This window comes from Notothenia rossii (assembly GCF_949606895.1).
Source record: "Notothenia rossii genome assembly, chromosome: 6".
Classification (NCBI taxonomy): Eukaryota; Metazoa; Chordata; class Actinopteri; order Perciformes; family Nototheniidae; genus Notothenia; species Notothenia rossii.
This window is the reverse complement of record NC_136909.1, coordinates 39,545,395-39,561,894: the sequence shown is the minus strand read 5'-3', so window position 1 is coordinate 39,561,894 and position 16,500 is coordinate 39,545,395. Positions and strand designations below refer to the sequence as shown.

The window sequence follows — 16,500 nt, the reverse complement described above, 5'->3', positions numbered from 1 at the left end:
TCCTGTATGTTTGTGGGTGTGTGTGTGTGTATACTAACAAGATGAGTTGTGCTGAGTCATGGCGGCGGCGAGGGACCAGGTCTTTCTCTCTCCACTGGGTGAAGCGACTCAGCACCTCTCCGGCTCCCCCCTCGGTGCTGATCAGGTTCTGCTGAGTCCAGATCTCCAGACCAACCAGCACCACCCGAACATTCAGCTGTATGTAGATCTGAACGACACACACACATTCATGCCACTTTCTATGCTATTGACAACAATAATACTACATATGCATCCACAAGCTTGTGTGTGTGTGTACTCACGCTGTCTATAAAGTTGGCCAGGTGAACCATCTCTTCCCTCACTGCTGTCTCGTTCTTATTCATATAATTATACTGAAAAAAAAACAAGGACAAAAATGTTCACACCAAACTTAAAAGGTCCCATGACATGGCTATTTCTACTGATTATAATTCCATTGTTGAGGTCTACTAAAATAGATTTAAATTATTCAATGTTCCAAACTCACATCGGTTTCTCATACAGCATCTCTGTATAGTATGTGTATTCACTCTCTGTCCTAAACGGCTTGTTGGAGCTCCTGCCTCCCCCCTCCCTGAGAGCCCACTGTACTCTGATTGGTCAGCTCGCCCACTCTGTTCTGATGAGTCCACCACCGTTACAGCGGAACATCAGTGATTATGTGTTACAATGGCCTTAGCAACCAGAAAATGACACCAGTAATGACAAACAGATGAGAATGCTGCGTGGGGTCTGGGTGCCGTGTTGGCGGGACGTTGCGCGGCTCGCTGCTGTGAGGAGCAGACAGTGTGAGCTGGGTTACTGGTGTCATTTCCTGGTTGCTGTGTGGGGTCTGCGAGACATCGAGACAACGCGAATGGACGCGGGAAGGGGGTCCTGAGGGGGCTGCAGCACCCCCCATCTGCGAGGCCCCCCCACACGCGGCGCACCTACAGTGTAAGCTCGCCACGGTTTCGCCGCTGAGAGAGTGTGTGACTGATCCTAATGAGGCATAATGAAAATGAATGCCATGTGCTTCACAGACAGAGAGAAGTGTGGCGTCCCTTTGCCCCCACAAGTGGCACTTCCCTCTTTGGCCTTAACTTTTAGGTGAGAACACTAACAGCAAATATCATCATGCTTTCAGTTATGCTCTCACTGATGGCAGCTGCACTGAGACTATAACATGTTGCCTCTTAATCCAGTTCCTTTTGGCTGTTATTCCAGGGCTTTGGGCTGCCAAACAAAGCTTTTTTTATATTGGCCTCAACCTCCCCCATAAGCGTCTCAATCAAACAGTTGAATATTTTTTTCTTACTAGCTTTGCACTCATCGAGATAGCAGATGTATGGGTTGTTGTGGGAGGTAACCAGGGGGTGTGTTGAGCTTGTGCAAATGCAGCCAATTATTACAAGTTGGCGTGCACCACTTTTATAAATCAAAACAAATATTGTATGTTCTGCAAAGTTTTATAAATGAGGCCCCTGGTACCCTGTGCAACAAAAGAAAAGAAGGCCCAAGACACTTTTTAAATGATTTGTAAGTATGCAACAGTGAAAAAATGTACAGTGCGTTTCCTTCAAATATCAAACTGTTCATTTAAAACATAACGTGCGTGTGTGTGTGTGTGTGTGTGTGTGTGTGTGTGTGTGTGTGTGTGTGTGTGTGTGTGTGTTACCCTTTCATTATCAACCACCAGCAGCAGCTCCACGTAGTAAGTCTGATGGAGAATAGCTCGCTTCATCTGCAACATAAACAACAAGTTACTTTACATGCACACATTCATTTTTTATTGTTTCATTAGTGTATTTGAGTGTGTGTGTGTGTGTGTGCGTGCGTGCGTGCGTGCGTGCGTGCGTGCGTGCGTGCGAGCGTGCGTGCGAGCGTGCGTGCGTGCGTGCGTGGACCCACCCTGCTGTGGTGTTTGTGGTGGATTTCCTCTGGTTTGTACTGAGCATGCTCCGTGGTGTTGCTGTCATGCTCATCGTAGTGTGGCGTGCCACACCCCCGAGGCTGTGATGTCACATCCTGCAGGCGGTACACAAGGTGCTGGTCAGGGGCGGAGTCTAATGGCTCGATGCCATAACTGTCATTGGCGAGATGCAACACTCCTCTGAAATAAAGAAAGACAAAATATTTTGATTTTAGTATTTTTTTGTCCGAGTGAGACATCATATCCACACCATATAAAATAGAGACAGCGCAACTTAGAAACTGGTTGAAGGAGTTCATCTACAGCATACTTTATATGAGTTTTTCAAGAAAGATTTTCAGAATATGTGATTCAATTACCTTTATCGGTTTTCAAAAATGCAGCTGTTTATCGTTCATGAAAACTTTTTTTTTGTTTCTGTTGTAATCATACTTGCCAACCTTTAGACCTCAGAAATCGGGAGCATTTCAAAATGCAAAATTGGGGGGGAGTGCTAGTGGATCGCCGGAGCTGTTAGATTAACATTAACATGCTTATTGTAGTTGTAAGTGCACTGACTTGCGGCCTGTAGCACCGTCCTTGATGGAGCATATGTGTGGACTGGACCTGTATTTTACAGGAAAGGAGTGAGCAGAGAGTAGAGTAGTTGTCGATTCTTGTTCTGTTTTCTGTGAATATCTGCCTCACCCTCTCAGACTTTGAGTTGCGCGCGCTACTAAAGAGAGGTGTTACCATGGAAACCAAACAATGGTGTAGCTGTATTAAAGTCAGAGTGGAAACAGTCGTGTGTAAATCTGATTTTGTCAGAAATCGGGGGAAATGCTGGAGGAATATGACCCCGGGAGGAAACCGGGAGAGGGCAATGAAATCGGGAGTCTCCCGCGAAAATCGGGAGGGTTGACAAGTATGGTTGTAATCTGTGTAACTGAATGTGATGGCACCGAATTTGAGGCAAAGACAAGGTTTTTTGGGTGAACTGGCCCTTTAAGGTTCAGCTCAGACCGGTGTTACACAGAGATAGGTGTGTGTGTGTTGCACAATGATTCAGAAAGTCAAACTGTTAATTAAGCCAAAAAATGTGTGTGTAGTCCACCATATTAATTAATAAGAAATCACACAGTCTTAAACAGCAGGATGGATGATACACACAAACACACACGCAGCCATCTGTGAGGGGAATATAAATAGGAAACTTTGTCCTTGAGAGAGAGGGGAGTGTGTACAGTGTGTATGAAGTGTGTGTGTATGAAGTGTGTGTGTGTGTGTGTGTGTGTGTGTGTGTGTGTGTGTGTGTGTGTGTGTGTGTGTGTGTGTGTGTGTGTGTGTATGCTTTACCTGAGGCCGTTGCAGATGCTCATAGCAACAGAGGAACCGTCCATGTCCTGAACGTAGCCCTGATAGTGACAGTGGTCCTGCAACACAACAGAGACATTTGACAGGCTGCAATGTCTCACACACACCAGCAGGCGCCGCTGTGCTCTGCTCTATGAATATCATGTTATGCATTCGTAAGCACACCCATTTGCTTTAATAATTGTAACCTTGACATCAAACACAGCTTCTATTTGTTTCAGTGTTTATTTTTGCCTACATAATGTTTGCTTTTATCTGCGGTATAGTCTTTCCATCTTTCCTCAATGTGTATGAGTTTTAAATAAAGGTGCCGAGCAAGACACGTTTTTACATCTCCTCCAGAGGCAAAAACAATACATTGTGAATATACACACAGTACATCAAATGTTAACATAATATCATATGTTGAGGGTGAGCGTTTGAATGATGTTAAATGTAATGCATCTAAACATGTTCTCTCTACATTCATTTGAGATGTACCCACATACACAAAAACTCCTTTCAAAAACACAGTTCCTTTATTTGATGTTTCTATATTTCATTGTTATTTTTATTATATTTGGCTCTAATAATTTGCCATCACTATTGAATTTATATATTTTTTATTGTATTAATCTTCTGATACTAATCGTGGGTTTTCTGCCAGTTCTAGCACTGTAAAATATGTGTTCTGTTATGTTTCTGTATTTTTTATTTGTGCATGAAAGAATAAACAATACACAATGCCATCTACTTAAACTGTGTACTGTTATAGTGTTTGACTCTAATAATATAGAAATATGTAACGAAATAATACAGCGTAACACCAATGTGCTTCTAGAGACACCACCCGAGTATGTGTGGTGACGAAACTCTATAGATGTGTAGTTGGAATTTGAAGACCGGTGTGGTCAGCAAAGGGTGACAAAAGAAAGGGGAATAAGAAGGGAAACATGTACAAAAGTGCCCCCCAACCCACTCTTCTGATACATATTGGTGTTGCTGCCGAGCGTACAGCATGATCTGACCCATTTAAAAAAAGATATATATATATATACAATATAAACAATTGTTCATCTTCTTTTTTCTTTAGTGTTTTATTCCAAGAAGAATATTTTAAATGCTCATTTTCAGGTTCATATTTTTATGTAGTGTCTCTACTGGGACATGTCTCCATGCTTTAATGTTCAAAAAGCTCTTTATTTTTCTCATACTGCCTGTCCTGCAGCACCTCTTTTCACCCTCTGTCTGAAACCAGAGCCCAGTCTGCTCTGATTGGTTAGCTCTGCATGCACCTGGATATTATGTATTTAACTGCTTTCATCGCGACGCGATAATTACAGAGAGAACAGCTGTGAAGACCGTGCAGAAAGCAAGGCAGTGTGTAAAATATATATCACTGAGTATAACAGGCCTACATTACTCTCTGTATTTGTATGCTTTAGTTTAGTAGATCTCTACAAACAAAGAGTCAATATTTTTCTAAGACCATTTAGTGCTTCACATAATAAAATACACAAGGGCTGTAGCCTGATTATGCTTTAGGAGCTGTAGGTGTGTGTGGTACAGTGTGTAGGTGTGTGTGTGGTACAGTGTGTAGGTGCGTGTGTGGTGTAGGTGTGTGTGGTACAGTGCGTGCGTAGATGCAGAGGACAGACAGGTCTCAGTTGGTTTGGTGTCCTATGCTTACTTTTAATACTTGTAAATAAAACTTTTGGCCCGTAATTAAAATGAATTGTGAATGAATTCAAAGTAAATATATAAGTCGTCATGAACACATCTGTCCATCAGACACAGTGCTGCTGTGCCTCCTGTCATCATTAATGGATGTCTCTTTAAAATGACCGCTCAGAGGAGAGGAGTTCTCATTTCTCTAACTGCCTGCTGCTTCCACTCCTCTCTCCCCCTCCTCGGCTCTTTCGCTCGCATCTCCTGTGGGCGGGACTAAGACACGAGGATAGGAGTCGAGGATAGGAGTCGAGGAGGGGAATTAGAGAAATGAGAAACCTCTAGTGATGTCACTATGTTACGGAAGAAAACAAGGCAGTCATTTGGAGGCATGTGAGGCAGTGTGTGAAAGAGACACTCCCTCTGGAGATTTTAGCCTTTGCAGACTATGTGTATGCACAGAAAAATAAACATTTAGAACACTAGAGGAAAGGGAAACCCCCCAAAAGCATAAAAGGGGCACTTTAAATCTGTCAACATGGGATAACATTTTTGAACATATAGCCCAGCCTTAGCCTCGCCAAAATGTATTGCATATATGCATTAACTTGGCCAGAGAAATCCAAAAGGAGCTGCCACTATGTCTGTCGGTTATGAGCTGTGTCTTTCTTTATCATGTACAGTGGGGCAAAAAAGTATTTAGTCAGCCACCAATTGTGCAAGTTCTCCCACTTAAAAAGATGAGAGGCCTGTAATTTTCATCCTAGGTATACCTCAACTATGAGAAACAAAATGAGAAAAAAAAAAAAATCCAGAAAATCACATTGTCTGATTTTTAAAGAATTTATTTGCAAATTATGGTGGAAAATAAGTATTTGGTCACCTACAAACAAACAAGATTTCTGGCTCTAACAGACCTGTAACTTCTTCTTTAAGAGCCTCCTCTGTCCTCCACTTGTTAACTGTATTAATGGCACCTGTTTGAACTCGTTATCAGTATAAAAGACACCTGTCCACCACCTCAAACAGTCACACTCCAAACTCCACTATGGCCAAGACCAAAGAGCTGTCAAAGGACACCAGAAACAAAATTGTAGACCTGCACAAGGCTGGGAAGACTGAATCTGCAATGGGTAAGCAGCTTGGTGTGAAGAAATCAACTGTGGGAGCAATTATTAGAAAATGGTAGACATACAAGACCACTGATAATCTCCCTCGATCTGGGGCTCCACGCAAGATCTCACCCCGTGGGGTCAAAATGATCACAAGAACGGTGAGCAAAAATCCCAGAACCACACGGGGGGACCTAGTCAATGACCTGCAGAGAGCTGGGACCAAAGTAACAAAGGTTACCATCAGTAACACACTACGCCGCCAGGGACTCAAATCCTGCAGTGATAGACGTGTCCCCCTGCTTAAGCCAGTACATGTCCAGGCCTGAAGTTTGCTAGAGAGCATTTAGATGATCCAGAAGAGGATTGGGAGAATGTCATATGGTCAGATGAAACCAAAATAGAACTTTTTGGTAAAAACTCAACTAGACGTATTTGGAGGAGAAAGAATGCTGAGTTGCATCCAAAGAACACCATACCTACTGTGAAACATGGGGTTGGAAACATCATGCTTTGGGGCTGTTTTTCTGCAAAGGGACCAGGACAACTGATCCGTGTAAAGCAGTGGTCACCAACCTTTTTAAGCCCAAGATCACCGACCTTGGCCTAGGTGAAAGGCGAGATCTACCTATTGCAGAATTGAGTGAAAAAGACGGTCCAGACAATGCTTCCAATTTGAGGCCTTTTATATAGGCTAATTGCATCTGAATTACTGTTACAATAAAGGCTCCATAATCAGCTCACGACATATAGAGGGTAAAGTGCTATTGGGGGCCGGACCTCACCTCCTCAAGGGGGGTCCGGGGGGATGTTCCCCCGGGAAGATTTTTTTTTAAATATTGAAGTTGAAAGCATCAATCTGGTGCACTTTGAGAGCAACATGAAGAGATCTATGGATACCTCTCTCAGCAACCATATGAAACAGAACTGTAAACAGATTTTCTTTTTCTTTATGGATATTTTACAAATCACATTAAACTGTATTCTTGTTTTACTGCCATATAGTAGGCTATTTCATACCTGTTTTTCATTTATTCTCTTATTGTTTGTATAACTATAATGATCATATGAAGGTGTGCCGCGGAAATAATCTTTTGAATAATTTGTGACAAAACTGTTCTAAACACTCAGAGTCCTTTAGCTCACCTGAGCCCCTCAGTCTGACAGGAGAGGACTCTCCTCCAGCTTGTTGTGGAAACAGCTCCTTATGTCCGTTAGTGCAGCTAGCTAACCAGATGCTAACATCACGGTCCCAGCTAGCACCGGTCCCTCTCTCTCCCTCCCTCACTCCCTCACTCCCTCACTCCCTCTCTATCACACTAAATGCACTATCGCCACACACACACAGAGCCGAGCTTGAATGAAAAAAGCACACGTGTATTTCCATGCAACTCTCTGATTGGTCTGGTGTGTTGCCTCTGTTGCGTTCACTGAACACGGGAAATTACAGTCCTGCCATCGTCTCTTGTGTCATGATGAGGTTCACGTAAAGCACGGTTAATGTATTATATTATTGAGGTGTCCCAAATATACGTCAATCAAGTGGCACCTGCTAACGCGGTGGTGGATTATAGGTTTACATCTAAAAACGTATTTTTCAAACATTATTATTTTAATTTAATTTTTCTTTCTTTTGTTACTTTTTTTTTAACGGCCCGCGATCTACCCGCACCACACTCGCGATTGACCGGTCGATCGTGATCGACTGGTTGGCGACCACTCGTGTAAAGGAAAGAATGAATGGGGCCATGTATCGTGAGATTTTGAGTGACAACCTCCTTCCATCAGCAAGGGCATTGAAGATGAAACGTGGCTGGGTCTTTCAGCATGACAATGATCCCAAACACACCGCCCGGGCAACGAAGGAGTGGCTTCGTAAGAAGCATTTCAAGGTCCTGGAGTGGCCTAGCCAGTCTCCAGATCTCAACCCCATAGAAAATCTTTGGAGGGAGTTGAAAGTCTGTGTTGCCCAGCGACAGCCCCAAAACATCACTGCTCTAGAGGAGATCTGCATGGAGGAATAGGCCAAAATACCAGCAACAGTGTGTGAAAACCTTGTGAAGACTTACAGAAAACGTTTGACCTCTGTCATTGCCAACAAAGGGCATATAACAAAGTATTGAGATTAACTTTTGTTATTGACCAAATACTTATTTTCCACCATAATTTGCAAATAAATTCTTTTAAAATCAGACAATGTGATTTTCTGGATTTTTTTTTCTTCTCATTTTGTCTCTCATAGTTGAGTTATACCTAGGATGAAAATTACAGGCCTCTCTCATCTTTTTAAGTGGGAGAACTTGCACAATTGGTGGCTGACTAAATACTTGTTTGCCCCACTGTATATATGATTACCATTAAAGTCATGTGTCTCTGCAGCTGACTAACAGAGTGTACAGAGTCCAGAGGCTGCTAATCATTAACGAGGCATCAGATATCAGATCACACAGAGACTGAGAGGAGGGAAAAGCTCGAAATAAGGAGTGCAGTAGGTCAGCAGGCAGGAAATATCAGTGTACACACACACACACACACACACACACACACACACACACACACACACACACACACACACACACACACACACACACACACACACACACACACACACACACACACACACACACACACACACACACACACACACACACACACACACACACACACACACACACACACACACACACACACACACACACACACACACACACACACACACACACAGAAGTCCCATCATGCCTTTCTGGGAAAAATCTTACTTCAATAAACCGAAATGCTTCAGTCACCATGAGAAGTTCACAGCAAGTGGGTGTAGTTTTAGACGTTTAAGGACATTTGGGTTTCTTTAAAAAAAAGTTCATTGTTTTTGTTGCATTTATACTCAATAACAAATAAAGAATGTAAGTGCTGATAGTATGACTGTTAAAAATGACACTGTAAATTATTTCAACTAACTAACTAACACATTTTGATAAATGGCGCTATATACACTAAAAGATTTATAATTTATTTGAATAAATGTACGCTGATCAAGGTTGGATTACCAATCAACGGACCTTGTGCACTGCCCGTCAGCTGGCCTTTGTTGTGTTTGTCATGTTTAATCATTTTTTGTCTCCCACTTCCAGTTTAATTTTGGTACTCACCTTTTGTGTTTCATTCCAGGTCCCTTCACTCCCTATCTATAGGTGCATCTCACTTCGGTTAAATGGATTCCTTGCATCCCTCACTTGCGTAGTTTCCCTGCGACTAGTCCCTCCCACCAGGGAAGCATGGAGAGACGCAAGGAAACCACGAGAAGCAGGGGCTGAAGTCAAATAGTCCATTTAGCTTAGGAACCTTCCTAACGGAGTGAAAAGACCCGGAAGTCCCTCAGTGGCAGCCATGATAAGTGCCGTTCGAATTCTCTAGATGATAGGAAAGGAGGTTTCAAACTTCCTTTATAACCTCCTTTAGCTTAGGAACCACTGGACCTCCCTCACCGAAAGGAGAGGAGAAAATGCTGCCCCACAATGCCTTGCGGCCGCAGCATTTGCCGTCACACAACAGTCAGCCGTTCACGGAAACAACCGATTATGACGGAGAAATGATATCATGAAAGTTACGGTGCTTATTAGGCTTGGGCGGTATGACGGTATTACGGTATACCAGGGTATTTCGAAATACCGTCGGTATGATTTTCAATACTGTGACATCACAGACTGTGCGCCAAATCACAGATGCGTTTCATTCTATTACACTGACACGGAGTTTTGATAGGGACGACATTGGTTGTAATGCACAGCACGCGCCAGCAGAGGGCAGGGGAGGGCAGTCCGTCTTTCCTGCTCTCAGAGCTCAGCACAGAGCTGAGCTGAGCAAGATGGCGGCAGCATTTGCCGGCCCCGAACTCGGACAACTAGTAAAAAAGAAAAATGCCTCTGCGCCTGTTTGGGACTATTTTGGGTTTACTCGTCCCTAGTGACTTCATCCAGCACAACGAGAGACAGAGGCACTTCTTTGGGAATGTTTAAGACGGGGTGAGTGAGTGTTGACATTTTTTAATCCTATGCAACTGGTTGATGGTTTTGTAGTGGAGGTCCGACGGTTTTAAAAACGAAAGCATTAACGTGCTAAACATTCACGCGAGTAATCCAATGAATCAAATGGAAATAAGGTTTTTAACACATGCATGGAATAATATTGCCAAACTAGTTAGTGAATATAGCAAACTTTATTCAATAAGTCAAGTATTTACTCCCGGAAAATGTTTATGTATGATGATATATTGTTAACTTAGCTCACAATGGAAACAACGTCGGACATCTACAAACACGTCCTGTATCCGATCTCAAAATGTGCCATTTGCACAATGTGTCATGTATGCAGCCCTTGTTTTGCACTTGCGCGCATGTCGCGGCACTTTGCGAGCGTCTACCGGCTCGGGCTGCATTTTACACCGAACATATAATATACCGTTCGAAACATCTATTTGCCGCCGAACGCCACCTCGCTCAAGTCAACCCAAGTCATACCGTCATATACCGTATACCACGGTATGATGTCAGCAAGGTATGACGGTATGAAAAAAATGATACCGCCCAAGCCTAGTGCTTATTAAGCATTTTAAAACGTATGTGGTAAGTTGCCAAAGTGCTTTGTTTTGAACGTTCATCAGTATTATAATCAAAAAGAAAAAAATGAACGTTAGTTTTTACTGAAATTATCAAATAAAGTCAACATTTCACAGTCTTTACTGAGCTGTGTGGGGTTTGTTCAACTTTTAAAAGATGTTTGAATGGTGATATACACAGTGATAGATGTTAAGGACTAACGTTTATAATAAACACATTTGGATTGATTTTAAGATCTTTTCATAGTTCATACAATCATACGTATTGGGATCATTTGTATTAATGTGGACCGGAGGAAGAGGGTGAGCGTAAGTTTCACTTTCCTTTTTTATTTCAATTCCAACTTTGGTCATGAAGAATATGTTTCTCTGTTGTCCACGTTCATAAAGCATAAAGCAACAGCATCAGAGCACGGAGCAGAGTCTCTAGATGAGTTTACAATAGTCCCTTGTTCTTATTATACATCCATGTTGTAGTCCGTTGTATAGAAAACTGTAGTTTCCATAGTTTCCCCACAGCAGCAGACGCACATTTATGACGTCCGCTGGCGCATCATAAATACGTCGGATAGTGAAAGTGCAGTCGGATTCTCTAAAGTACCACAGTCTCTTCTCCTAAATCCTTTTGAATTCTCCTATCCACTGTCCCTTAACCCTGTGACGTTTCACTCAGAGGTCAAGGAATAGACGATAGGGTTAGACGTTAGGAGCTGATTTTTGGATTATCCGACCGCAACCCGGGAAATGAGTTTTAAGACCAATGGGATGTTGTTTCCTCCGGAGCGTCACGTGAAGCGACGTTCGTTTGTGATGACGCCGCACAGCTGATCGTCTGACAGCAGCCAGATCAGTGCATGTGCTGCATCGTCCAATCAGTGAGCGATACAAAGTAAGGGGGCGGGGCGAGTGTGAGGATTTCACCGGAGGATGGTAGTTCCTCGATTATCACTCCTCCATTATCACTCCTCGATCCTCCGGCAAAAATAAGGCCACTGGGACGCTACTCAAGATGGCGCAGACATATCAACTTCCTGTGATACCGAGCCCGAGGAGCGAGGAAATGAAAAATAACCGAAGTGAGACGCACCCCTTGTGTGTGTCTCCCGCTCTCATCAGCGTCAGCCCCTGATTATTTCCACATGTGCCAGTTACCTTTTGTTTAAATTCCCCAGCCTTCCTTTGTCAGTTTGTCTTGTCTCCATGCCAGTAGTCTGCTTACCAGTGATCACGTATATCTTATCTCAAGCCTGATTCATGCTCCTGGATTACTTTGTAAGTTTTGTTCCTCACTTAGTGAGCGATTTTCTTTGTGCCTTTTTTCACCTCGTTAAGAGTGTCGATCATTTTTTGTAGACCTATTTTGTAAATAAAGTATTGTACTCATACTTTACCTCTGTCTCCCGGGTCGTGCATTTGAGTTCTTTACCTTGTGTTTCCAAGTTGGTGACAGCACATTTGTAAAGGCAATGGTAACTTCAATAGGCATTATTAACTGTGTGGCCATTTCTTGTCGTGAGGCCCTCTGTGCTTTTAATTAAAGAGTAGTTTGATGTGTCACTTTATTGAAAAGTATTTAGAGGACCAAAAGAAAAAGCACTCAGGTCCTACAGTGGGAGGTGGAATAATGACGATAACAGCCGGATTCAAACACATTAGTATCATTCTTGTCACATTAGTATCATTCTTGTCACATTATGAGAGGAACAAGGAAACGCACAAACTCAGAAACTAGAAACAACCCCAAATAACCCAGGCTTTTGGAGACAAAGTGAGATCTGAGGCATATACGATACATGAACATTCACTTTCTGTGTGGTAAATACGGTAGTTGAATGATGCACTATATGTCACATTCTTAGTTTTATGTCACGGTTTTGTTTGCTCTGTCTTGTCATGGTTTTATTTTGCAATTCTGTTCTCCCTGTGTCTTGTCTTCCTCCCAGTCGTTAGTTTCCCTGGTGTGTCTAATTGTCCGATTGTGTTCACCTGTTGCCCTTGTGTTTCTCCTCCCCTGCCCGGCTGTTTCTCGTCTCGTGATTACCCCTCCCTGTATTTAGTCTTTTGTTCGGTGTTGGTTTATTATTTGTCGTTCATGTCTCCCTTCATGTTGGTCACAGTCCCTTTTTGTTTGGATGCTACCTCGGGCCTTGTACCTGTTCATGGATTCTTGTTTTTTCAGCTTTTGTGAATAAAGCTCGCCTTTTGTTCCATTTTGAAACTTGCTTCCCTCCTCATTCTGCTTTTGGGTCCTATTTTTTCCCAACCCTGACACTTTTGGAGCATCAGTTATTAGTTATCAAGTATACATCATGTGTATAAAACAAAGCATCAGAGCGTCACCTGTCGGGTCTTCATCTGGCGAAATATGAATTTGACAGCTACAGTCGCTTTATAGAGAATCGTTTTCAAGGTGGATTGATGAAAATAGTGGCTTTTTAATGAAGGACGATCACAGTTATGAATAGCAGAGTAAATGTTAATTAAATGCTAACATTGATTCACAGTGGATTTACAAAGAATAAACTAGCCAACAATCTTTAGCCAAATGGCCAGTTTTTCTGTTTGTCACGTTTTGTACATAAGTAAAGTATAGGATCATGTTCTTGGTTACTTTCCAACACTGTCAAAAGGAAATAAAATATCAGGTTGGCCAAAGATCTCCGGAACTTTTCAGCATGATTTCCAGGAGATGGTTAGTTGGCTAGTTATTTGTGTTCTGATAAACACGCCCTATACTGTCCCCCCCCCGCCAAAACAAGAGTAGACGTGATATTATATGAGCGTCATTAAGATGGGGAAGACGACGTTCTCTTTATACATCCATGACGCAGTCGCACAGAGCTACATCAATGTGGACGTGGTTAAATCTAAACTTTGAACAATTCTAAACACAAGCAGTTCCAGTAGTTTGGAGAGCCTTGCCTGTATTAGTCTGTTTTATGCTTGATCCCTGTCAGTTAATTTCATGCATGACTCTGCTGACCTGTACTTCTCTGATGTCAGCTGATTGGACGCATCAAAAAGGTCCTATCACTTCACGGGTGCTTAGATGTTAGCGGTGAGAATCTCAGATTATTACATTTCTGCATCGACATTTCATTCATCGAGTGAGTGAGTACTAGTGTGTTACCTGTACAGGAGGTCTGGATGTGATGAGTGATCTGTTCTGACTGTAGGTGAACACAGTGAAGTCTGCGGGAAGCAGCAGTCTGAAAACAAAAAGAGCATGTGTTTTGATCTCCATTCATTTACAAATATTGTCTTTATTATAACCAGTGTTGGGACTAACGCGTTACAAACTAACGCGTTACTGTAACGCAACTACCATTTGCGGTAACTAATAACGTTACTACTTACCTATTCCAATTCAGTAACACCGTTATAGTTACTGTGATTTAAATGGGTGCGTTACTGTGTTACATTATGTGATCGAACCGAACCGAATCTCTCTGCGGATGTAACTTACAGACGAATACAGTGATGTCCTCTGACAGTACCATGGCAAAGTGAAAGTGACCAGAGAAGAGTGATGATTGGTTAACGCGGGGTAGCATTTCAGGGTAAGCCAATCAGAGACAGAGTTGGGCGGGTCACTATGGGGAAAATACACAAACACACAAACACTTGCTAACACACACACACATACACGGCAACACCCAGCACACACACACACGAAATGGCAGATGCAAGTATCAGCGAGAGCAGCAGCGCATTTAGAACTTGGAGATATAACCACTATTTTCAATTTGTGGGGATAAAGGACGCAAAAAATACAATGATGGGGAGTTGTCTTTTCTCTTACTGTGCCACAGAACAACACAAAAACTGTTATTATTTTTAAAGTAAAGTAAAGTAACTTGCTACTAGTTACTTTTATAATTGAGTAACTAATAAAGTAACTAGTTACTTTTTGAGAGCAGTAACTATAACTATTACTAGTTACTTTTTAAAAGTAACTTGCCCAACACTGATTATAACAACATATGCATATTCATATTGGTGGTTCCTCGGGTCTTGTTATAAATAAAATACGATTAGGAAGTTATCTCTGCACAACAATCTCACATGTTTTCGACAAAAACAAAAAAGAATATGATTGTATTTTTTCATTCAAGGAATAAAGTAGCCAATCTTAACATTTCAGTCAAATATGTTTAACTTCTTTTAATGGTTCCAAATCTTTAAAAGGAATTCCATGGCAACATTGCTTGATAATTCATTGCTCTCTTTATTGAAGCAGTTCTAAATAGGGTTAATTAACATGAGGCTGTTGTTCTCTTTGTTGACACAAACTGTCTTCATCAACATTTGAGAAATAATGTGAGGAAGCTTTTTTTTTTATTTAACACCACACATGGCAAAAGCATTAATAAACTGCCATAAAGTAACTTTACAAACAAATCTAAAGTCACCTCTTTGCCACTGAAAACCCCCCTGCAAGTGTAAGATGTGGCTGTGTGTCAGCCACACAGGTCCTCTGATGTTTATTTTGTTTTACTGGGAGCTGAATTATCCAAAGGGAATAGTGACCAACCAGTCTAACAGTCTACAGACTATACAGTCTATCATTGGTAGAGCTTTGAGACTTTCCCCGTACCTCCCGAAAAAGAATAGGAAAAAGCATACAGAAATGCATTATTCCTTCTTAATGTTTGATATTACAAACCACTCCCTCTCTGTTTCTCTTGACTCAGCCATTGTTTTTATTTTCAGGGTAGCAAAGCATATCCATCAATTGAGTTCATTCCTTTATTTTAAAGCATATAACAGTGTTAACATGGTAGTTTTACTGAGGTACCACCTTATACAATGTGCTTTGGCAACACTGTGTTTTCGATATGATCATGCCAATACAGATGCATTGAATTGAAGTGAGATAAAAGAAGGTAACTTAGAAATTAAGGTATGTCGTACAATTCTTAAATCAATACAGCTTATCTTATATGCTAGTAACATTATGTTCTTGGATGCAACAAATAGAAAGTTTAACCGATGGATTTCATGTAATTCAACTAAAATTAGCCTAAATATAATGCATTATTTTTGGAAGGGCAGTCTGGCCTGTATTTTTCCTTCAATGCTTCGATAAATACATCTAGCCTTTCCCCAAGGTCGAGATATCTTTTTTTTTTTTAAAGGTTGGTGATCACTGTCCTAAGAAATTTCCTAATCTTCATAGACGAATGGACACAGTGAGTAGTTTTTTTGGTAACATGGTAATCATGTTAATATATTTGTACTTCTATCGCCTTGTTATTGTTAGTCACCTTGCATGCTGTTTTTTCTTTACATATTGATGTATCTATTATTTAAAAAAATAGAAAACTCTAAATGGATTTGATCCAGCCTCAGTTGGCTTATTGCTGCAGACATTGGTCCTTCGGATGAACGTCAGCAGACTTTTATCGCGCAGCTTCCTGATTCAGACTCTGGAGTTTATCACACTTTGTTCACAACAGTGAGATAGTGAGAGAGAGGAGCGCTGAGGGACGCTGACAATCAGTCATGTTGATGTAAACAGAAAGCAGATTTAACAATATCAGAGAGTACAATCTTCTTCTGTCCACACAGTTCAGATCCAAACTGATGATGAACATCATTTGACATTGGGGGGGAAAAAAGTGCTATATCGTTATTGATAATGAATTGTTGTTTTGTACTCCTGATCCCATACAGGCGAAGTCCCTCCCCTTCCGGGGGACCTCCATGGAACCTTATTTCGGTAAAAAGTATGTATTGAAGTCAATGGAGAGAGAAAGATTATCTTTCGATCCCGTTTGAATTGTGCCACGAATTACACATATGATGTTTGTCAATTTAAAAGATAATTTTGCAAGTCAAAA

At 41.6% G+C, this 16,500-nt stretch overlaps 1 protein-coding gene across 3 annotated transcripts in view; it reads right to left on the bottom strand.

The window, feature by feature from the left end:
• adam9a (ADAM metallopeptidase domain 9a) overlaps positions 1-16,500 on the bottom strand; it is an 80,293-nt gene that overhangs the window by 25,249 nt on the left and 38,544 nt on the right. For all 3 annotated transcript variants that reach the window (XR_013809866.1, XM_079690916.1, XM_079690917.1), the window contains exons 4-9: positions 13,788-13,866; positions 3,269-3,345; positions 1,912-2,113; positions 1,679-1,744; positions 303-374; positions 39-208 (exon numbers count right to left, since the gene is read on the bottom strand). Coding sequence is in view for 2 of the 3 variants with exons in the window: in XM_079690916.1 (XP_079547042.1) it covers positions 39-208; positions 303-374; positions 1,679-1,744; positions 1,912-2,113; positions 3,269-3,345; positions 13,788-13,866 (666 nt within the window). In the remaining variant the exon portion in view is untranslated. The remainder of the gene's footprint in view (positions 1-38; positions 209-302; positions 375-1,678; positions 1,745-1,911; positions 2,114-3,268; positions 3,346-13,787; positions 13,867-16,500) is intronic.